Source organism: Salvia splendens, chromosome 21 (assembly GCF_004379255.2).
Source record: "Salvia splendens isolate huo1 chromosome 21, SspV2, whole genome shotgun sequence".
NCBI lineage: Eukaryota > Viridiplantae > Streptophyta > Magnoliopsida > Lamiales > Lamiaceae > Salvia > Salvia splendens.
Genome location: NC_056052.1, coordinates 23,656,224 through 23,678,573, shown reverse-complemented (window position 1 = coordinate 23,678,573; position 22,350 = coordinate 23,656,224). Strand labels below are relative to the sequence as shown.

General features: G+C 38.7%; 4 protein-coding genes and 1 long non-coding RNA gene across 6 annotated transcripts; 3 read left to right on the top strand and 2 right to left on the bottom strand.

The window, feature by feature from the left end:
- The first annotated feature begins 330 nt into the window (after nucleotides 1-330).
- Nucleotides 331-3,940, top strand: LOC121784898 (endonuclease V-like). 2 transcript variants are annotated; one of them, XM_042183166.1, is made up of 9 exons: nucleotides 331-486; nucleotides 573-867; nucleotides 1,073-1,135; nucleotides 1,339-1,378; nucleotides 1,848-1,912; nucleotides 2,157-2,273; nucleotides 2,864-2,992; nucleotides 3,348-3,529; nucleotides 3,799-3,940. In XM_042183166.1, the coding sequence occupies exons 1-8, from the start codon at nucleotides 419-421 to the stop codon at nucleotides 3,393-3,395; spliced, it is 825 nt and encodes a 274-aa protein (XP_042039100.1). In that variant the 5' UTR covers nucleotides 331-418; the 3' UTR covers nucleotides 3,396-3,529; nucleotides 3,799-3,940. The 2 variants fall into 2 exon arrangements, with proteins under 2 accessions (XP_042039100.1, XP_042039101.1); XM_042183167.1 differs by lacking the exon at nucleotides 3,348-3,529 and having other exon boundaries at nucleotides 3,799-3,935.
- Nucleotides 3,835-5,514, bottom strand: LOC121784897 (glucan endo-1,3-beta-glucosidase 5-like). The gene is made up of 2 exons (XM_042183165.1): nucleotides 5,085-5,514; nucleotides 3,835-5,000 (listed from the first exon to the last, which is right to left on the bottom strand). The coding sequence occupies exons 1-2, from the start codon at nucleotides 5,435-5,437 to the stop codon at nucleotides 3,902-3,904; spliced, it is 1,452 nt and encodes a 483-aa protein (XP_042039099.1). The 5' UTR covers nucleotides 5,438-5,514; the 3' UTR covers nucleotides 3,835-3,901.
- On the top strand, nucleotides 5,256-5,769 carry LOC121784899. Its single transcript, XR_006046850.1, has 2 exons — nucleotides 5,256-5,396; nucleotides 5,508-5,769. It is a non-coding gene; the product is annotated as an uncharacterized LOC121784899 (long non-coding RNA).
- Nucleotides 5,770-11,152: 5,383 nt separating this feature from the next.
- On the top strand, nucleotides 11,153-13,651 carry LOC121785113. The gene is made up of 4 exons (XM_042183475.1): nucleotides 11,153-11,448; nucleotides 11,830-11,933; nucleotides 12,568-12,782; nucleotides 13,196-13,651. Exons 2-4 carry the CDS (start codon nucleotides 11,844-11,846, stop codon nucleotides 13,467-13,469), a joined length of 579 nt encoding a protein of 192 aa, XP_042039409.1. The 5' UTR covers nucleotides 11,153-11,448; nucleotides 11,830-11,843; the 3' UTR covers nucleotides 13,470-13,651.
- A 1,445-nt stretch (nucleotides 13,652-15,096) lies between these two features.
- On the bottom strand, nucleotides 15,097-17,816 carry LOC121785112. Its single transcript, XM_042183474.1, has 8 exons — nucleotides 17,618-17,816; nucleotides 17,340-17,543; nucleotides 16,976-17,084; nucleotides 16,733-16,778; nucleotides 16,315-16,400; nucleotides 16,080-16,138; nucleotides 15,495-15,612; nucleotides 15,097-15,292 (listed from the first exon to the last, which is right to left on the bottom strand). The coding sequence occupies exons 1-7, from the start codon at nucleotides 17,701-17,703 to the stop codon at nucleotides 15,513-15,515; spliced, it is 690 nt and encodes a 229-aa protein (XP_042039408.1). The 5' UTR covers nucleotides 17,704-17,816; the 3' UTR covers nucleotides 15,097-15,292; nucleotides 15,495-15,512.
- Between the last annotated feature and the right edge of the window lie 4,534 nt (nucleotides 17,817-22,350).

Here is a 22,350-nt window from a genome sequence, read left to right as displayed (position 1 = left end):
ACAAAGAATAAAATAAAGTGAAATGTAAATAAAGTGAAATGTGGCAAAAAAAGTATCCACTATTGCTGTAGAAACTTTTTTTTTTTGTGGCTACGGACAAATCAGAAGTGGCCGAAGAAAAAAAAAGTGGCTTGTCTAGGGAAGTGTCCTCCGTGGATACTCTAATGTTTTCATACCAATCTTATGAATTACAAATGTTTTTCCCTGGCTGATTTTATGTGGTTGCGGGACCATAATCTTTACTAACAAAAATTAAATTGAATTTAATTAGAAATTTATTCTGTAAACTCTGATTAAACTGATTAGATTAGTTGCATATGCATACTTGAAAAGCTTTGGGATTAAAGAGACCACATTTCATATCGACATTTTTGGCACAGCTCTTTCCTCACACATTTTCCCTCCCAATTTCAGGGCAATGTCCACGGAAGAGCCTTCAGCTTCAGAAAATCAAAACTCCCCCCAATTATTGAACCAATGGATTGAGTATTCAAACAAACTGCATCACCTTTTTCCACCCCAATCTCACTTGCTTATCGCAATTTTTTAACCAATTATTGCCATCAATTCAGGATTCAAGAGTCGCTGAAGAAGCAGCTGATCACGGACGACAGATTCAGCTGGAAGCTGCCTCCAATATGCAATGGTCAAACGTATGAAGGCGCACAAGATGATCGAGATTCCGATCGCGGAAAATTCCTCAAGTATATTGGCGGGGCTGACTTGAGTTTCTCCAAAGCTGATCCATCAATTGCTTGTGCCACGCTCGTCGTTTTGGACGCATCCACCCTTGAAGTCGTGCACGAAGTTTCTAACACCGTCGAGCTTCGCGTTCCGTACGTCCCCGGATTTTTGGCATTCAGAGAGGTTTTGTATATGATTCCTAGTATTTATTGTGTTAATCTATGCCTTTTAGTGATTGAATCTTTGAGATAACAGGAAAGCAAGTTCTGTTTATATGATATCTATTCAATGTGTTAATCTATGCCTTTCAGTGATTGGATCTTTGAGATAATAGGAAAGCAAGTTCTGTTTATTTCTCATGTTTTTTTTTCCTTTTTTTGGTTTTTAGGCTCCGGTGCTCCTAGAACTTCTAGAGAAATTGAAGAATACTGCACTTCAACTGTATCCCCAGGTGACTGATTTAGAAGACTTTTCAATCAAATTTTAATGCTAATCATGCAATTATGAATTCTGTATACATGATAGGGTGAATCCACTTGCAGGTTCAAATAGTATTAGGTGACAATTGTAGTTTTAAGTAATACTAGTAATAAGATCCTCAACAGAATTTTTAGTTTGAATTACTTAGAGCTGATTGTTCTGCATCTTGACAAGGTACTGATGGTTGATGGGAATGGGCTGCTTCATCCTCGAGGTTAGTCATTTTCACAATCTTCTGAAAAGAAACCACTGATATCTCTCGAGACTGAATAATCTGCTACACATATATGCCTTGAAGGCTTGATGGTGCTATTCTTTTTTTGTTAGATCTACGGAATTATAATCTGCTTTTTGTATTTGTCCTTATTTCTACTTCCTCACGCATATAGATACTAATTTTCACACTGAGAGATGCCTATTTTTTTTCTTTGGAGTTACTAATAGTTTCAATTGGTCAGCCTCTAAATTTTAGATTATACTAGCTGCTAAGCGACTTAATTGTTAAGAGAATGGCAGTTCTTCAACGTCGGAATGCCATGGCTTCTATATCTCATCCTTTCTAAATAGTTGGTTATAACTTGACTCATATTAACTAGTCTGGTGATAATAATGCTTGGAGCTCTTTTATATGAGAATATTTAAGTTACGTTACTCTGCTCTTTACTGAACCATGCATTTTGCAGGCTTTGGATTGGCTTGTCATCTAGGTGTTTTGGCCGATCTTCCTACGATTGGGATAGGAAAGAATGTAAGTCCTTTTAGTTATGATGTCACCAGGAGAATGTTGTATGCCTAGTACATTTATTTTTTTTATCTTTACTTGCATTTATCTGTGTAGTGGCTCTGGTTTTCTTTCTATGTCAGAGTTGAGGAGTATTTATGAAATTTTTTGGAATGTTGTTCTATGTTTTTTGTGTAGGGCTTCTGTTTTGAAAAATTATTGCCTCTGTCACTCATCTAATACGCTGAAGGTTTGCTATAACAATTGTCAGTTACACCATGTTGATGGTCTGACACAACATGGAGTGAGACAACTACTTGAAGCTAATGGGGACTCATGTAGTGACGTATTCACACTGATGGGCGATTCAGGGTCCACTTTAGGAGCGGTAAGTAACCCTTAGGTTAATTCTGTTGAAATCAATTATATCAATGAGTTTAACCTTTCTATAATATTAATGATAAATAATCACTCTATTCTAGTTATTTGCTGATGATGTGTGTAGTTGTGGGTTATCTTACTGATCAAATAGGTTACCTCTCAGATTCACCTGCCCCCTGTCTTAGTCTGTATGTTTTTACTAAAAGTTGTGTGTGAACCATCCACTCTTTCTCAGTTGTTTGTAAATAATTGACATCCCATCCTTAGATGCTGGAGTAATAAAACCTGCAGAATGTGATTCAATTTTCAGAAGCCCCTACTGTTCCAAAAAGCTCTAAAGAATGTGGGTTTCCATTTAGATTGATTTCTTAAATAAGCACACATAACAAACCTCTGTCCTGTCTGCAATTTGCATTGCACTACCGTTGCTCCGCTAAAACTCGAAGTATTAAAACATTTGCTTTTCCATACTGTTTCTAACCTATTCTCCCTCACCTCCGTTTATGTTCCCCAATTCATAATCTAAGCACTGATTATATATAGTGGTGATGTATAGTTGTAAGTTTCAGTTCTGAACATGCAGTAATCTTCTTGCAGGCATTGCGATCGACTGTAGGATCCCTCAAACCCATATTCATTTCAGTTGGTCATCGTATATCTCTTGCCAGTGCCATTGAGATTGTGAAGTTATCTTGTAGGTATAGAATCCCAGAGCCCATAAGACAGGTAATGATATGGTGGTGTAAAATGACATAAGTAGATATCAGATGAATGGTTTCTAGGGGTAAGTTAATATTTGATGCCTTCTTTTTCAAAAAAAATTGATTTCTTCGTTCCAAAAATCTTCCGTTCATAACTGCCTCAGACTCGGTAAATTTATCATGAAACTTTTGCTATTGCCCTCTACAAAATCTACTGATGAGGGGCTGTGTTCTCATATACTCGCTGGTAGATTTTTGTTTTTGTTTTCACTTGTCACTTTCCTTTCCTTTTGCACCCCTTGTCACTTTCCTTTCCTTTCCTTTTGCACCCATCGTGGTTAATGTGCTCAAATTGATTCAGCGCAACATATGGTTTTCAGGCTGACATTAGATCAAGAGATTGCCTCCGCAAGCATGGTTTAAGTTAGCACGCATGAACTGAACTGCTTTGGGCAGCATATCATCTAACAGCAGATGCTGTTGTAAATCATTTCCGCAGAACTATACTCTTGTTTCAATGTTTCAAACTTTGAAGATCTCAACACAAAAATTGGCTTTAATGGTACATTCATAATCAAGATTGCCTACTAGTTTCTGCATCAACTAGTTCCTTTACTGTTGCTCGGAACACAGTGATATAAAGTCTGCATCTATTTATGTATAAAGCAGTGCAACCTACCAGTAATGAAAAATACTTGATTCTTTGGTGAATAAAATTTGCTCCGTTATTGATCTTTTTAACAGACATAGTTTCTATTGGTTTATGACTAAATAATTGGATATTTGCTACAATCTGATAGCTATAATACTTGATATCTCATCTTATTCTAGGAATGGAAGCGACGATGTGGCGGAAGAGAACAAAAATACTGAGAGTCACATCTGTATATGGCAAAAAAGAATGAAACAACAGTATGATTGATAGCTCATGCCCTCACAAAAAGGCCAGCATGAATACAAGCATCTGAAGCAGGACGCCAACCGGCTCTAACAAGAAGCCACCATTTCCCTTACCAGGCTCTTGGAACATACGCTTGAACCGACACGTGCCCCGCGACGGATCTGTCGTTGTGATCACAGAGAGGTTAGGGAACTTGCAAGCAGTTTCCAGCTGGTCGCTTGTCTGGTAGTAACTGTTGAATGCATATGACACGTTCCCCCGTGCATCCAGATCCGCGCAAGAGTTTCCGAACCCTAGGCTGGTGCAGTCAGCATGTGAGCACGCGTATTCGACACTCGGCACGAGCTGGGGGTCGTCGAGGTTGGCAGTGGGGGAAAGGACACACCAACGCTCGGGGAAGTACTTGATATTGCTGGCCTTGACTAGACCGCGGTTGCCCGACCCAAGGCTGAGGTTGTACTTGACCGTCCCATCGAAGTTGAACACTCCCCAGTGGCGTTCGAAGTTCCCTGGCTGGATGCTCTTGGCATCCTCGTCGACGAGGCTGAACAAGTAGGCATCCACCGGGCCCGGTCTCATGGGAGTGCCCTTCCCCAAATGCCCCATCACGCCTTGGTTGAACCTCTGCGCATATCCGATGTTGGCGTTCCGGTCCCCGTCTGTCGGCCACCCGATTTCCCCAACGATGATCGTCATGTTCCCGTATCCGTTCTTCTGCAGCGCCCAGACAAGGGTGTCGTAGTTGGCGTCAAACACATTGGTGTAGGTCTTGCCATTGTCCTCGATGGGGCTCGAGTATCCGTCAAAGAAGGCGTAGTCCACCGGGAAGTTGGGATCATTGTAGAGGCTTATGAAAGGGTAGATGTTGACAGTGAACGGAGCTTCATTCCGGCTCAAGAAATCCACGATCTGCATCATCACATCCTTGATATTCGCCCGGAAGTCTCCCGTCGACGGCTGCTGCGTCGATGGCTCATACACGTCGGCGTTGAGTGGGACGGTGACCTTCACCCGACCACCGAGGCCGGCCTTGATCAGAGCCGCCTGAATGTTCTGCAGCGCCGGCAAGGTCGAGCTCAGGAACGTTCCGTTGTATGTGGAGAGGAAAGGCTCATTTCCTACTGCAACATACCTAGCAAGAAACACAAAACCCAATTCAATATGGAACTATCATTTTTCATAGAGATGGAGATCGAAAGAGGGAGAGGAGAATGACTTGATTAGAACACTGTTGGAGGAGATGTGTGCAGAAACATTCTTCTCGACCCATCTCTCAGCAGCATCGACACTGGTGGAAAGAGTTGCCAACATGTCGTTGGGGATTCCGACCATGACCTCGATCCCGGATCCTCGGAAGGCGAAGAGGACGTTAGCCTCGGCATCGAAAAGCTTCACCTTTTGAATCCCGTTGTCCTTGAGCAGCTTCACCACCGTTGCAGGCGGCAGAGGGTGGCTTGCCTGAGTTCCCCAGTTTGCACCGATGCTATCTCCGCTATTCACCATCGACATCAACAACACCAACAACAAGGTAACACCTGCGCCTGCTAACTCATGATTCTTCTTCCCCATTATTACTGAAAAGGGTTTCAAGATTGGTTTGATTTCGTGTACTGGAAAAAAGGGATCTTTTTTATTTCAGCTGTGAAAGTGGGAAAAGAAGAAGAAAAGAAGAAAACTGGTTGATTTGAGGACCAGCTAATTTGAGGCCAAGGTAGAAACTTTCTCAGTTCTAATCAGGTTGATATTATTGAGCTAATGACATTATCACATTAATTATTAGTTTATGAATATTTAAGTGGAGGGGCACAGAGGTGAGAACAAATGTTTGAAATAGTTATTCTCTGTCGTTGTCCAAACTGACTTATTTAATCAGATACATGGAGAAGATGCTTACTTTATAACGTGTTGGGGCAGGCACACACACACACACACACACAGACTCTCTCTCTCTCTCTCTCTCTCTCTCTCTCTATAATTGTTGATGTTAGTAGAGACTGGGCTCTAGTTGTATCAATGTAAGGTAGGGAGGTGGGAAGTTCAAGAAAGGAATCAAACTAACTTCTTTACTTGTTCTTAGCTACAATCTGAAAAGACCCACTTTTTCTATTTCTTTTTCTAAGATAATTTTATCTTACTATCATAATTTTTTCAACAATTTTTTTTTTCACAAACTTTCAACTTTATCTATAATATCATGAATTTAAATATTTATTTAATTTTTTTCACCAATGAAAAAATTCAAATATATTTTTTTGTTATGTGATTTTTTTGTTATTATATCACATAAGATTGGTTACAAATTGTAATTACAAAGTTCCTAGAAGCTACATATGCTTATCCATATTATTTTAATGTAGTTGGGTTTGTTGCTAGTGAAAAAATTTAAACTATTATTTAAGTTTGTGAGATAATATATCAAATTTAAAATATGTGAAAAAAAACAAATTTTAATAAATTTTTGTGATATTAAGAGCAGATATTCTTTGAATAAAAAATAAGTACTAGTCCATATCCTATTGTGACTAAATAGTTTCTCTCACTTTCAACAGTTATAAGGGCCCCTCAACCCCCAATCAAAATATATCAAAATTCATGACTCATGAATAAATACAAAATAGATGCCTTTAATATATGGATAGATACATAACAGTCACAAAATAAGCGTATGCTAAACTAAAATCGGACTAAATATTAATTAAATGTGATTAAATTAGTTAATAAATTTTATTTATAATTGGTAGTTGATACTGATTGTGAAAGACTTATTAGATGGCACTTTTACGTATTTGTAGTTAGCAATCTAATCTACTAATGTAGCCTTTCGTGTGTAAGTCATCACAGGGTAATCAAGCTATAATTAAACCAAACGCTACTATTTTATCTTCTTTAGGCTTTCCACGTCGAATTTCGGAATTCAAATTATTTACAAAGGACACAATTCACAAATGAATCGTTATATCTGATTCAATTTATAATGGAGAATTATTATATTTGGGCTGCATCAAGATTCGGAATTCCTAACAGTGTTCATAAATTATGTGCACATATAAATGGGCCGAAGCCCATTACTTAATTATCCTTCCCTACGTGGATGTTCCATTCATACTACTACAAAACATGAAAAAATATACGTATACAACTATTACTGTTCTCATTGTTAGTGTTATATCGCTCCTCAATCCTTAATTGCTAACCACAATTAAATAATAGCAATTGAATATTCAAATTAAGGGCCTAGATCATCAGCCCGTAATGTCAATACGGTAAAAATGTATAAGGGTATTAACGTCAATTTACAACAAATGAGTCGTAACTAACTTTTAAAAAATATCCAATAACTTTAAAACGCATATAACTTTCTCGATTTAAATTATTTTTTCGCACAACATATATCAAATTAAAGATAATTTCGAAAGGATTCTAACGAGATCTCACTTGCATATGTTCCAACGTCAAAATTTAAAAAAAAAATCTAAAATTTTCAATTTTTTTCGTACCGCAACAAATGTCAACATGATATATAAAATATGTCAATATAATATATGTAGAATGTCAATATAAACAATGTGTTAACATTCTCAAAGATATTTTCGAAACACTATATTGACATTTTCATCCAAAACCTAATTTGATAGTTTTTTTTATCTTTTTCGATTTAATTAATAAAAATGAAAATTATACGTGGTAAATTGTAGGGGTGGCACGGTACGGTATACCGCACCGAAAATGTCATACCGCATACCGTACCGCAAATTGCGATATGAGAAAATGTCATACCTATACCTTACCGATTTTTTTGGTATACCGCATTGCGGTATACCGAAAATTCGGTATGTCAATATTTGAAAACCTTTACCTTACCGACATTGCGGTATACCGTACCGTGTTGCGGTATACCGCGGTATACCGCAAATCATACTTGTTTGATTTATAAATAATAAATATATTAAATATTATAATTTTATAAATAATAAATATATTAAATATATATAATTACTAACGGTATATACCGCAAAATTACGGTATATACCACAATTTTGCGGTATATACCGTAATTGCGGTATAATGCGGTATGATGCGGTATACCGCGGTATATGCAAAATTCATACCTTTGCCGTACCTTAATCTAACGGTAAGGTATCATATCGTACCGAAATATGCGGTATTTTCAGTATTTTTTCGGTACGGTAAGTGCGGTATTTCGGTATTTCGGTATATTTTGCCAGCCCTAGTAAATTGTAGACCACAAGTTTTTTAAAATCCTATGGTATTAAAATAGTTGTAGCTGGCAATTAAATGATGAGTTAGCAATTGATCACTCCACATACTCGCTATCTGTCAACAAAAAAGTTATTAATAAATAACAAAAATTTTAATATAAAAATTGATAAAGTGAAAGAGATATAAATAAAAAATATTATTAATAAACATGTGATAAATAATTAAATCAATAGATATTAATTTTATTCGACAAATCAATATGAAAAATAAGACCAGCTTTGATTAACAAAGTTAATAAATTATATTTGTCGTCAATTTATTTTTGCATGATTAAAAAAAATGATTTTATTCGTTCATAAAAAAATAGTTTTAATGGTGAATGCTATAAATTTTAATACAAATGATAAATTAGGATGGATAAAGAGAAAAAGATGAAAAAAGATTTTTATAAATAAAAAGAAACTGATTTTGATATGAAACTGATTTTGATATACATATCAAAATAAGTAAAAAAAGCCTATTTATTTAAGTACTCCATGTGTCCAAGAATAGGAGTTTCATTTTTCCATTTTAGTCCGGCCTTAATAGGAGTCCCGGTTCACTTTTACCATAAATAGTAATAAGGTCCCAACTAACTCATTTCACGCATATTTAATTTAAAACCAATATATATACAAGTGAGATCCATATTCAACTAACTTTTTTCCACTCACTTTTCTTTAACATTTCTTGAAACTTGTACCGCCCATAAATGAGACTCTTAATGGCGGACAGAGAGTAATATTTTTTTTATTCTAGATGCAATCCCAATCGATTCATCAGGCCATCTAAAATAGGAATAGCCCAGCAATAGCCTAGCCACAAACTCCTCCTGCCACATCATCAACACTAAAAATCCTCCTGCCACATCAGTAAAACAAGCAAATAGCTCAGCCATAGCCTAGCCACATCACTAGCCACATCACTAATAACAATTATATAAAAATGAAATAATTAACAATCACATAATATACGGAATTTAATTTACGAGACATATACGGAAACATTAATAATACTATTAAAATTTTAAAAAGTACAATAATTTAAAAAAAATACAATAATTTTAAAAATTGCAATAATTAAAAAAAAGTACAATAATTCACTCATCGCCTCCGTCGTCGTCTCCTCCGTCGCCACCATCGCCGCCGCCTCCGTCGCCGCCGCCTCTACTCCGGCCGGTCTCCCTCCGTGCCGCCTCCAACTCGTCCTTCATGCTCATGAGAAGAGTTTGAAGCAAACTCTTCTCCACGGGGTCCATCGCCGCCCGCCATTCGGCCATCGTCTTGACCATCTGATTGCGCGTTTGTTGACGCGCGAAAAATTTGAGATCCGCTGTGGATTGGCCAAGGGGGGATGCCGACTGGACCTCCTGTGAACCCCCGGCTGCCCCCCTCGCCTCCCGTTGAGCCCGCTTGTGCCCAACCGGGCGAGTTCGGCGAGGGTACGAACGAGGGGTCGGGACCTCCTGGGCCGTCTCGGGGAGGTCGTGGGAACCACCGCTGCTACCGCTGTAATCACCGGTATAGTTCAGTCGTTGCTTCTTCGGCCAGCCAGCGTCGACACCTACTCGGAACTTCTCGGAGTCGTTCAACACAACATAGCAGTTCCAGTAGGTGAAATCCTTATACAACCCTTTCTGGGGGAAGGCTTTCTCCGCTATCCTCCTGCAGTCTTCCTCCATTTGGCCACTGCTCTACATGCGGAGGGCGTTGGCGTACAACCCCGAAAATCGGGAGACAGCAGCCCTGATTCGGTCCCACCCCTTCCGGCAATCCTCACCGGTGCGTGGCCACCCCTCCGGGCAAAATGTCTGGTAGGCTGCTGCTATCTTGCCCCACAAGTTGACGATCCTCTGGTTGTTCGAAATGAGAGGATCGTCGCAAACACTCGCCCACGCCTTGGACAGTGCGACGTTCTCCGCATCCGTCCACCTCCTCCGTACCGAGCAGTCGTCCTCACCCGGCTGCGACGACTCGCCGACCTTCTTCCCCTTGCCCTTCTTCTTTGGGGCGCCACGACCCTACACTGCTCCCCCCGTTTGAACGGGCGTATTCGGAACTCCGAGAATATCAAACCCCAACTCATCTAAGGAAAAAGCATCAAATTGTGTGAACAACGCATCCGTTGGGGTCGATGTGTGCGAAGAAGAAGTCGAAAAATTAAAACTGGGTCGATAGACGTCCCCCTCCCCCGACGTTCCTTGCGTCGCCGGTACCCCCCTTGTCGGGTGCTGCATCGTCGTCCCCCCTCCCCCTGTCGACGGCTGCATCGCCGTCCCCCCTCCCCCCGCGACATCATCTGCATCCCGGGTACCCCCCGGCATCATCTGCATCCCGGGCGCCCACCCCGGCATCATCTGCATCCCGGGCGCCCACCCCGGCATCATCTGCATACCGGGTTGCATCCCCGGTACCCCCTGCCACGCCGGCATACTCCCCCCAGCTGCCATCCTGGGCATATTCCCTCCGGCTGCCATCCCGGGCATCATGCCCTGCCACAGGTACATGTTGTAGTACCCTGGCATCGGACCCCATCCACCTCCCATGGGTAGCGGGGGAGTTTGAGACCCGCTCGTCACTGGAATACCCTCGTTGGTGTTCTCCATTTCTCGGTGTTGATCTTGTGCAGAAAGTAAGATAGAGAGAGTACTCGTTAAAACAAGTGGTGCGAATGAAAATGACGTGCAAACCGCGTATATATAGTGTTTCGAAAATATAAAAAAAAATTCCGCTCAGTGGTGCGCTAGGCGATCCGGGCGCTGCAATAGCCCCGAGCGAATCGCCCATCGCACCTCCTAGCGCCGCGAAACCGCCGAGCGCTCGGCGGTTTTTAATTCCGATATCCGCTGGGCGGTTGCAATGGACCGCCTAGTGCCGACGCTCGGCTAGGCGGTGCGCTAGGCGCTATTGCGGATGGCCTCATGGATTATATTTGAAGAAGTTTTTATAATTTTAATTTATAAACAAATATACAATATATGATCCCAATCAAATCATCATATTTTATTCCACCAATCTCAGATCTTCGCCAATCATATCAAACAAATGCTCAATATCTACACAAATAAATAAATAAATGGAATAATAATACTAGGTAGATCCACGATATTCTCGTGGTAGTGGTGAAGCTCACGGATTCCCCGCCGATTTGGATTCCAATCAGATTCTCATTACTCGTCAAATTCTATCCATCAATGCCGATTTTTCCTCTTTAAATTCTTCTCTCCATCTCTCACTGCACTCCACCAACACCAGCGTTGAAATTGTGAGAGAGAGATCTGCCCCTCTTTTTCCACACACATTTGATTTCCAGGGCTGCAGGTATACAACACTTTGATGATTCATTATCCAATCGATTTTGTTCCGCGCTTTTGATTCATCTCTGGGCATCTTTAATCTTTATTCCAAAGGTGTGGGGTTGATTCCGGCAAAATTGCAACTTTTGATCCGATAATTCATCTTTATCTCGTTATCCCTTCGTTTGTCTCCTTTCGCGTGAAAAGTTTGTTCAATTGCTTTCGATTAACTGTCTGAATTGGAAAACTGAGAGGATCTCGATATCTTTTTTTGTTTCCCCTTTCCATTTTGAGTGAATTGGGGTTTTCATTACTAATATTGTATTTTTCCCCAACTCATTAGGCATCGACTCTTATTCAATTTCATGATTATGCCTTTCAACTTTTGTTTTGTAATATGTTACAGGCAAGCTGAAAGCAATGGCGGTAACGATGAAGCAAATGGCTCTTATAGTAGCATTCCTTGGGGTGCTCTCCTTCATTCTTGGGGTTGTTGCTGAAAATAAAAAGGTAGTTTTTGCTTTAAATTTGATTATTTCTTTAACAATCTAATGGAATAGAAAAGGAACATTTGTACTGATTTTGGCTGATTTAAATTCGCATGGTGTTTCTGATAATCAGATTATTAGTCTTGAATGATTTATTGGGATCTTGAGATGTACTCCCTCCGTCCCCATTATGGGCACGAGTGGAAAAAATTTAGTGGAATATGAGTCTTACTTGTATATATTAGTATTAAATGAAATGTGAGTGGAATGAGTTAGTGGAAGGTGTGACCCTATTACGTGAACTGGGACTCCTATTCACGTACGGACTAATATGGGAAAATGAGAATGAGACTCCTCTTCGCGGACAGAGGTTAAAGTGTTGTGAATTGATGTTTTTTGCTTCAATGATGAATTGTTAAACTCCTCCGCATTGATACAATATTAGAAACTGATATTAACAATGTATTAACTCAAGATTATGTTGAGACAAATTTTTTCTGTTGAGATGAATGAATATTCTGAGCTTTCAGTGAGAATTGTATCCAGAAAAAAGGGAAAAGAAACACAAGAGGACTAAGTAAAATATGTTGGTATCAATACTACATTTGGTATTACAAACTTTTGACTGTCTTATCTGATTTGCTTTAAATCTGCAGCCTCACTCTGGAACCCCGATAACAGGAAAGGGTGTTGTCATCTGCAAATACCCGTCCGATCCATCTGTGGCGTTGGGATATTCATCCTTTGCATTCCTTGTTATCTGTATGGTTGCTGGCTGGTATTCTCTATTTTACCCCTACAAAGGGAAGCATGTTCCTAAGGAGGCATTATTCCAAAACAAAGGCTTCCTTGTCTTCTTCGGTGTGGCACTGTAAGTATATACTCCTATGCTTTTACACACATGCCGGCTGCATTGCTTTTGTTTTGTGCTCATAGCCCTTTCTAACCTCTATTTTGTTCTTTTTCTTCAAATTATTTTGGGCCTCTTCTAGTTGTACTACTTGGTCAGTCATTATCACATAGTAATCCAAGTTCACTCCTAGTTTGTTGATGATGTTATTTGATAGCACGGCGTATTCTCTTAACGAACCAACAGTTTAATATCCAATCGAAATAATGTTACATTGTCTTCAATTTTATACACCAAATCTAACTTTACCAATTCTATGAAAGCTATGTTTTGATGTAATTACAACTAGAAGTCTTGTAAATCTATGATAAAGAAATAACCCCAAACCTTTTGTGCTGCTGATATCTAGTTTTTGTTTGTTATTATTGTTGAAGGTCGACGGCTGCATTAGCTGTGGTGATGTTGTTGTGGCCTACAATCACAGAGCATCTTCACCACACTAACAATGTTCATTATAATTTGGAAACCTCATGCCCTACTGCCAAGACTGGACTTCTCGGTGGAGGAGCTTTTCTATCCCTTGACGCGTGCCTCTTCTGGTTGGTCGCATTGATGTTGGTAGACAATGCTCGTGCCGACTACTTCGATGAATCAGATGGCAAAGCTGCAGGGGATTATGAAGCTGAGCCAATCAAGGGCAGTGCTTGAAAGCTAGCAATTCTTACCTTAAGCCTTAGTTTATTCTACTTACCTCACTATTGTCCTTTCCTTTTATTTTCTTGCTAATGGATATATACAAAAACTCTCTCTGCTGTGTAAGTATTCACTCCGTTGGTTCACATTACCCTCACTTTAAAGCTATTATTAAATGGTAATTTGTGAATTTATTATTTTTTGTTGTCATTTTTGCTTCTCTATCTTTATAAGCTGAATAGTAGTCGGTTTTTGTCTTCCGTGATTTTATTATTTTTTCTTGTCATTTTGCTTCTCTATTATTAGGGTGTCCACTATGGGGGCGGCGCGCCGGCCGCCCCCTTCCCGCCGCCGCCATGCCGAGTTATAGTGTGGAGGATGTCCGCCCCGAGGTGGACGAATTTTCCGGGGCGTGTTTTGTGCGAGGACGCCCCGGTCCCCGATCGCCGCGCCTATAGGCGTGCCGGCCGCCCCCTTCGATTTTTTTTTAAAATTTCGACAATTTTTAGTAAGGAAGATGGAGATTGGAGAAGGAAGGAGAAGGAGGTCACTCTTTTGGAGAGAGAAAGAGGGGTATTGCACGTTTTTGGAGATAGAAATTTATACATCTTTTTTATTTGGTTCCAATTGTTTATGAATATTCGATCCCCATTATCTCGTTTTCTAATTATTTACATTCCAATAATTTTAATTATAATTGATTTAAAATAAACTAAAACATTAAAATAAAAATTAGTTATAAAATTTGGGGCTATTGAAAGTGTCCACCATAGTGGCAGAAACAAACTTTTGGGGCTATGGACAATAAAATTGGGGCTATGGACAAAAAAGGGGACGGGGCTATTGGAGTGTCCGCCTTATAGTGGACACTCTTATAAGCTGAATAGTAGTAGTCAGTTTTTGTCTTTCGAGCTGTACATATCTAGGGGTAAAATTCAGTTTTTGTCTTTTGTATATATCTCAATGTGTATATGTTATACTAGTAGTTGTTTTTATCATAATCGAGGTAATGAAAATTGGTGTAAAATTAGGTAATGAGTTGGATGACGTAAGCCCTAGCCAACACCCCATAAATTCAAAATTGCAGCCTCTTTCTAGTGCAGAAGATAGAAATGGTGGATACAGAAGCAAGCAGTGAGTCTTCGGCGATTTAACAAACTACTACTATGTTTCTGCATCAATCATTCGCCAATTCCATTCGCTCATCTTGAGATTCACAAGCATTTCCATTCATGTTTTCAAAAAAAAAAGAGAGTGTATTTTGGTTTCTTTGTTTTTGATGCCTCTTTAGTCTTGAGGTGTAATCGAATTCCACTGCTTTCACCAATATTATTATATAATTGTGATTGCGATTATGGTAGCTAATTAGCCAGTCACACATCAGCTTAATGCTGTGGCGCTGTGTGAATGGTCAGTAAGCTTACCTACATTATCATGTTGGTAGTTTGTATACTTGGGAGTTGATTGGTTCAGCTCCTTTGCAAGTTATCACCTACATATCTCAATTATTTCGATTTCATGCCCATTTTCTTCTCTAGTTTTTGTTATGTTTAACTAGTTTGTTTCTTTCAGATTCTTGGCTGAGACCCCATTTCTTTCATATTGCATTCAACAAATGTTTTATAAATCGGACTATGGTTCATGGTTTAACCGGTTGGGCTAATAAACATACTCACCAATTTCTATTCATCACAAGTCATGCCAACAATCATCACCATACATTTTTTGAAGTTAGCACACCTACATTTGGTATTCTTTTATGCATGATAGTAACTAGGAGTATTTTGTTTGATGAAACTTTTGCTCTGATTGCAACGACCAAATATGATAGTTTCCACCTGCAAACATTGTCAGCATTAAGAAAAAATCTTAATTCATTTGTTTTATATACGGAGTACTTTGTTTTGTTAGAAGAGCTAAACTTGTTTGTTGGGGGATTGGCTGGAATCTCACAGTTACTATAGTCCTAACTTGGCTGATTAAATAAGAAAATGCTATACTAGACATTCTACAAGATGATGAAGGTAAGGAAAATCTTACCTTGCAGGATTAATTCACTCAAGGCTTTTTGCTTTGTTGATGAATCCATTCCTTATAATCTTGCAGCAATTGTTGTGCAAGCAATGGTACCATACGGTCTACCACGGCCTGCATCACCCTGTATGTTGTAAAACTTGTTACCATGAAACATGTTCTATGATTTAATGTGCACACCTTATGCAATGAGCTTCAAACGCAGTTTCAGAATATAGATTATCAACATAATCTAGTTACACTTAACTTTATGATAAAAAAAAACTGCTAGTCAACTACAGATTAAATGAAAAATGAGAGCATGCAACTTATGTTTAAATTATACAGTGCTCTAGACAAAGGAAAACTATAGAAATTCAGCAATTCCAAATCCAAACTAGTACTATAGAAAGCACTCCATTGTGACTAAAATAATTTTTAGATACTTCTATAAGATTACAGGTAAACTGCAAAGATGGTTCAATGAGAAGTGTTATCACTATTGCATTAGAATTTGGGACCCAATAGACAGTTAATTTTTTTTTCTCAGATAAGCTCTTTCAGATATTTCACAAGACTTCAAGCATTGTTGATTAGTTCTACGTAACTTACATATTTCCTGGTTGCTCAACAGCTGATATAGGCAGCATTGCAAATGGCTGTGTGTTGATCTGCGATAAATAACACCATTACTGTGATCAGCTGCAACAACATAGCACCAAGATATAGAAGCTATAGAACAGAAAAAGGTTCAGACAACAACAGTATCAGTTTTCTTCTAAGACAACCATTTTGGGAAAGAAAAGCAAATCTTGAACTCAAGTAACAACTTAAGCAGGGTAACAACCTCGAGGAGGATATTTAATTCCACATCAACATCCAAGACATGTTCACCATCAATAGTTACCCATGTAATATGATTTCTCATAGAAGCTGCAAAACAATCAGAGTATATAATATAAGCAGTCCAAACAATGAAGCTGTTGCGACTAATTTGTCCTTCACATTCAATCTCAACAAGGACTAAAATATAGAAGACCATCCATAGTGATCAAATATACGCCTATACAGCAGGTGAGCATTTTAATATACAAAAAATGCATTACATATTTCTATGCTAACGAAGCTTCAATCAAACCATTATTAGTTCTGTTGTATTACTTCAGGAAATTTAGAGTCTTTTCCACAAGTTCAGCCAGGCCCCGAAAACCATCTCCACTTAATTGATAAGCAAATATATATACTCAAAATTCAATTAGTCATACCTGAAAAACGTTCATTCTGGCGTTCCACTGCTTCAGAACTCTCAAACTACAAATATGTATAAGTTTGATATGTTATCAACCATAACATGTGAAGCACCAAAAGATGCTACAGTTTTCTTCAATGCATGAGTAGCAATAGATGTGCAGCCTAAAAATTGTGTATGTGATTCAGATGACAGAGAGAATCCAAGGACCTTCTTTTGTTACCTCCTATCAAATTTTGTTAGTTAGTTGCTGGTTTACCTTGCAAGACAACATCTCTACAACGCAATCTTCACTAGATGGAGTTACTTGTAACTCCAAAACTGGCGCAACTCTAAAACTGAGAAGTTGAATCTGCGGCAGAACACACCTGCATGTAGCTCACATAAGCCAAAGACAGCAACAACATGAATGAATACCAGAGGCCACTGGCCACTATCCACAACCCTAATATTCAATAGTGCAGGAATATCACAATCAAAAGAAGTTAACTTAACGATTTATTTTATAGTAATGTCCCCTAATTAATTAAAGATTTCTGATTCAGTCATTTTATCATACACATGTTGGGCAACAGATATCATAATTCACATGCCAAGTCCAGAAGCATGAATAAAAAAGAAACCTGTACAAATTGGAATCAAGGGGGTGATAACTCTGCAGAGCCCTAGAATTGAGTATCGCTTCAATCCCAGATGGATGACTGAAAAATTCACTGATCCCATTTCCTCCGCCATAATTAGGGAGCTTGATCCTCTCCTTCTTTCTGGCAGTGAGGTTAGCTCTCTTTACACCCGAGACTGGAAAACCTGCTTTCTTCGAGCTCAATCTGAATCGAACATAACGAACTAGCTAGGCCGCATTTATTCAACAGAAACACAAACTATATCTATTGTGTTGTACCTGGCGGTGGAGGTGGAGAGCTCTTGAAAAATTCGCGTATGATTATGAATTAGAGAGCGAGAGGAATAGTATTTAGCTGCAGCCATAGGCGTAGTGTAGTTCAATTTTGTGTATGCATATGAATTATGATTGTAGTGTTCGGTTGAGCATGAATTTACAGAAAATTTAGAGGAGGACAGGTGTTGCAAAATTATCGACTGTAGTTGGCACTCTCAACGTCACCCATTATGGCTTCATTTCATACTCCCTTCATCCGCCGTCATGTTTATGGGTGACACGAGTTTTAAGAAATATTAACAAAAGTGAGTAAAAAAAAGTTAGTGAAATATATATATATATATATATATGGTAGTGATCAATGTATAACTAATCTTAAGTGTATAACTAGAGAACAAATCTCAGCCACACATCTTAATGGAACAATTATTATTTATTTTAATAATATAAAATAGGCCAATGGTATTTTTGGAAATTATAATAGTAATACATGTCATGATCTGGAAATTGGATTGATCCCCAAATTCGCCGGAGCTCAGAGATTCGTGCTTACGGTTCAAATTAGGTCCGTGATTCCGGTGTGTGCGGCTCCACCGGTCATGCTCAGATCCTACCAGTCGTTGCCACTGAAACAAGAAGTTCCTGCTCCGCCGCCGCTGCCATTGTTGAAACAAGAAGTTCCTACTCCGCCATTGAAACAAGCAGCTCCAGCTCCACCGCAACTATCGTCGGAGTTAGTATTAGCTTCATCGTAGGAGTTAGTATTAGCTCCAGCTCCACAGGCCGAATCCTAGTAGCAGCAAAGCAGCGGCGCCGAAATCGCCCGCGGCAATGATAATCGCCAAGCTCTTCTTACTCAGGCCGCCGCATTTCCCCGCCGGACCGCCGCAGAGGCAGCTATTGCCGCCGAAATTGAGCTCCAATCCGGAATTAAACGACGGAAGTCTCCCCGAGATATCGTTATTCACCACGGAGAACTTCTTCATTTATTGCGGTTTGATTAATGGTTATTGCGGTTTGATTAATGGTTTGAATCAACAGAATCCGGAAACTTGCGAGGGACGTGTTATTGTGGAGCCGTCATTCATTTATTGCGGTTTGATTATGGTTATCATATTTTAAATTTTGAAATGCCAAAAGCTATGCGTCAACGACACTGAGTAATGTGGAGTAGCTTTGAGTTTTATTTTTCCGACAAAAATTATTAAATAATTATTGACCGAAATCCGACAAAAATTATTAAATAATTATTGACCGAAAATAATTACTTTTGGAGATTAATGTCTTGCGAAAACAACTTCGATATCATAGAATCCATGACGTGGAATTGAAATTAAAATTAAAATTAAAATTGAAATTGAAGTCTTTAATTCTTAATTTGTTATATTTTAATAGTGATATATTTTATTAACATCACTCTTAGCATGATTTTACTTCACTCTTGTTTACAAAACACATCACTCTTAGCATGATTTTACTTCACTCTTGTTTACAAAACACATCACTCTTAGCATGAATTCACTTCACTCTTGTTTACAAAACACATCACTCTAAGAATGATTTTACTTCACTATTGTTAATAAAACACATCACTATTATAATGATTTTACTTCACTATTGTTAATAAAACACATCACTCTTATTCTGATTTTACTTCACTCTTGTTTACAAAACACATCACTTTTATTCTGATTTTACTTCACTCTTGTTTACAAAACACATCACTCTTATTCTGATTTACTTCACTGTTGTTTACAAAATACATCACTTTTAGCATAATTTTACTTCATTGTTGTTAACAAAACACATCATTCTTACTGTGATTTTACTTCACTCTTGTTCACAAAACACATCACTCTTATTCTGATTTTACTTCACTCTTGTTCACAAAACACATCACTCTTACTGTGATTTTACTTCACTCTTGTTCACAAAACACATCACTCTTATTCTGATTTTATTTCACTCTTGTTCACAAAACGCATCACTCTTACTGTGATTTTACTTCACTCTTGTACACAAAACACATCACTCTTATTCTGATTTTACTTCACTCTTGTTCACAAAACACATCACTCCTATTCTGATTTTACTTCACTCTTGTTCACAAAACACATCACTTTTACTGTTATTTTACTTCACTCTTAGCATGATTTTACTTCACTCTTGTTCACAAAACACATCACTTTTACTGTTATTTTACTTCACTCTTAGCATGATTTTACTTCACTCTTGTTTACAAAACACATCACTAATAACAAAATAAATCTAAGAATTTGAATTTCGGATTTCCTGTGGATTTTATTCATAAACGAATTCTAAAATCTGACGTGGATTTTATTACTCGAATGTGAGACAATAGCGGTGGTAAAATGAAGTAATGAGTTAAAAAAGAAATGAACAGATAAAGAAAGATGATACTATCTTCAACCGTTAAACTGATAACAAAAACACTGTTTGCATTCCCTCTCAAAACCAAAAACCAAATGATAACACTAAACCCAGCAACCTCAAATTTGCTCAATTTCAATCAATTTCACCAATTTCCACCACCAACCCACAGGCATCTCCTTCCAATCCAATCTCGAACCGTAAATGCGGCGGTGCAGAGCAGCGGAGTTAGTAGCGGCGGCGGCGGTGGTTCAGGTTTTTTTACAGCAATTGGGCGTGCGATAGAGCCGCCGCCTCACCCCCTGTAGTGCTGCTGCTCCTCCACCACCCGCTCATGATGATCATCATCGTCACCACCCGCGAACACGATCCACTCCAGCTTCTTCGCCGGAATCGAGAGGTCGATCACCAGCGGCCGATCAAAATCAAAGGACAGCTGTGAATCAAAGGATTTAATTCACTGTGCAATGACTATAATACCCCTGACTTGTTATTATGGAGTAAATTTGTGAATGAGGGAGCTAATATCTCATTAAATTTGAAAATTAATATTAGTCCTTGATTTTTTTGATCTTGTGGCTATTATTTGTTCTCTAGTTATATGGTTAAGAGGTGTTTGCCATAGATCATGACCCTATATATATATATATATATATATATATATATACAATCATATATATATATATATAGATTATATATATATATATATAGGGATGTATTCATTTCCTTTTCCCATCTTTTCTACTATTTCCTTCTTGATCTCAGCCGTTGATTTCCTACATCCTATGGCCTAAATTATTGGCTTAAATCATTAAATTTAATTCTAATAAAAATCGAAAAGGGCAAAATTGAAATACAATATTTTGTTAGTTATGGAATCTTCCTTAATTTACTCCATTAAGATCTTCACGGTTATCGTTTCTTTTCATAGATTGAACATATTGCTCAATTCCTTCCTGCCTCTGATTCCGATATCGCACTCCACTCCCACAATTGATCCGAATACGTTGCCGTCGGCTGTGAGCGCGGAAAATCTACGGCGATTTGAAGAAGGTGAAGCAACCGATTTCCCCCGGCGGCAAACTCGCCGAATTCCTGAACTCGTTCTTCGCCGGCGGAAACATGAAGAAGAGCAAAATCGACGGTGACGTGTCGCCGTCGCTGAAATCCAGAAACTCATCGAAGTGCTCATCCGCTTCGTCGTTCTCCCGATCCTGCCTCAGCAAAACGCCGTCGTCAAGAGGAAACCACTCCACCGGCGCAAATAGATCCGTGAGATTCTCTCCGGTCAGCGTGATTGTCGTTAAGGATGGGTTGGTTAAACATGAACAACATCAGAAGCGTGATCAACGAAGAGCACATGGCGCCCGTCATGGATCAAAACCGCCCCGTCGAGGAGGTGGCGAGGTATCTGCTGAGGAATTATCAGAGGAAAAATCAAAATCCTCACGTCTAACACAAGGTTTTCGATCGAGATTTCGATGAAGACGAAGACGACGATGCATTATATGTGATATACATAATCTACAAATTGTATAGTATAATGCATAGTTTAGTTTCTATAATGCATTATATGTGATATGCAATGAACATTTAGGGTGTAGTATAGTGTAAGCAACACAACCTCTACGAAAGACCGCGAGTATTAGTCCGTCCTTAAGGGTTTAGATTTTGGCGTGGCTAGGGTAGTAGTTTAAGCTGACACATATAATGCACCAATTGTTTATAGATAATGCATGTTATTAAATATATAATGCATGATATGTTAACTGCAATGTATTGATCTTTTAGTCGTTTAGTCTGGTTTTGATTATTTGGGGTTTAATTGCCCAATTTCGGGGGCTAGGGTGGAGTATATTGTAAGCAACACAACCTCGACGAAAGACCGCGAGTATTAGTCCGTCCTTAAGGGTTTAGATTTTGGCGAGGCTAGGGTAGTAGTTTAAGCCGACACACATAATGCACCAACTGTTTATAGATAATGCATGTTATTGAATATATGATGCATGATATGTTAACTATAATGTATTGATCTTCTTAGCCGTTTTGTCTGGTTTTGATTATTTAGGTTTTATGGTTCATTCATTCCCCTAGGGTTGCCAAATTCCGGGGGCTAGGGTGTGGTATAGTGTAAGCAACACAACCTCTACGAAAGACCTCGAGTATTAGTCCGCCGTTAAAGGCTTAGATTTTGGCGTGGCTAGGGTAGTAGTTTAAGCCGACACACATAATGCACCAACTGTTTATAGATAATGCATGGTATTGAATATTTAATGCATGATATGTTAACTGCAATGTATTGATCTTCTTAGCCGTTTTGTCTGGTTTTGATTATTTGGAGTTTA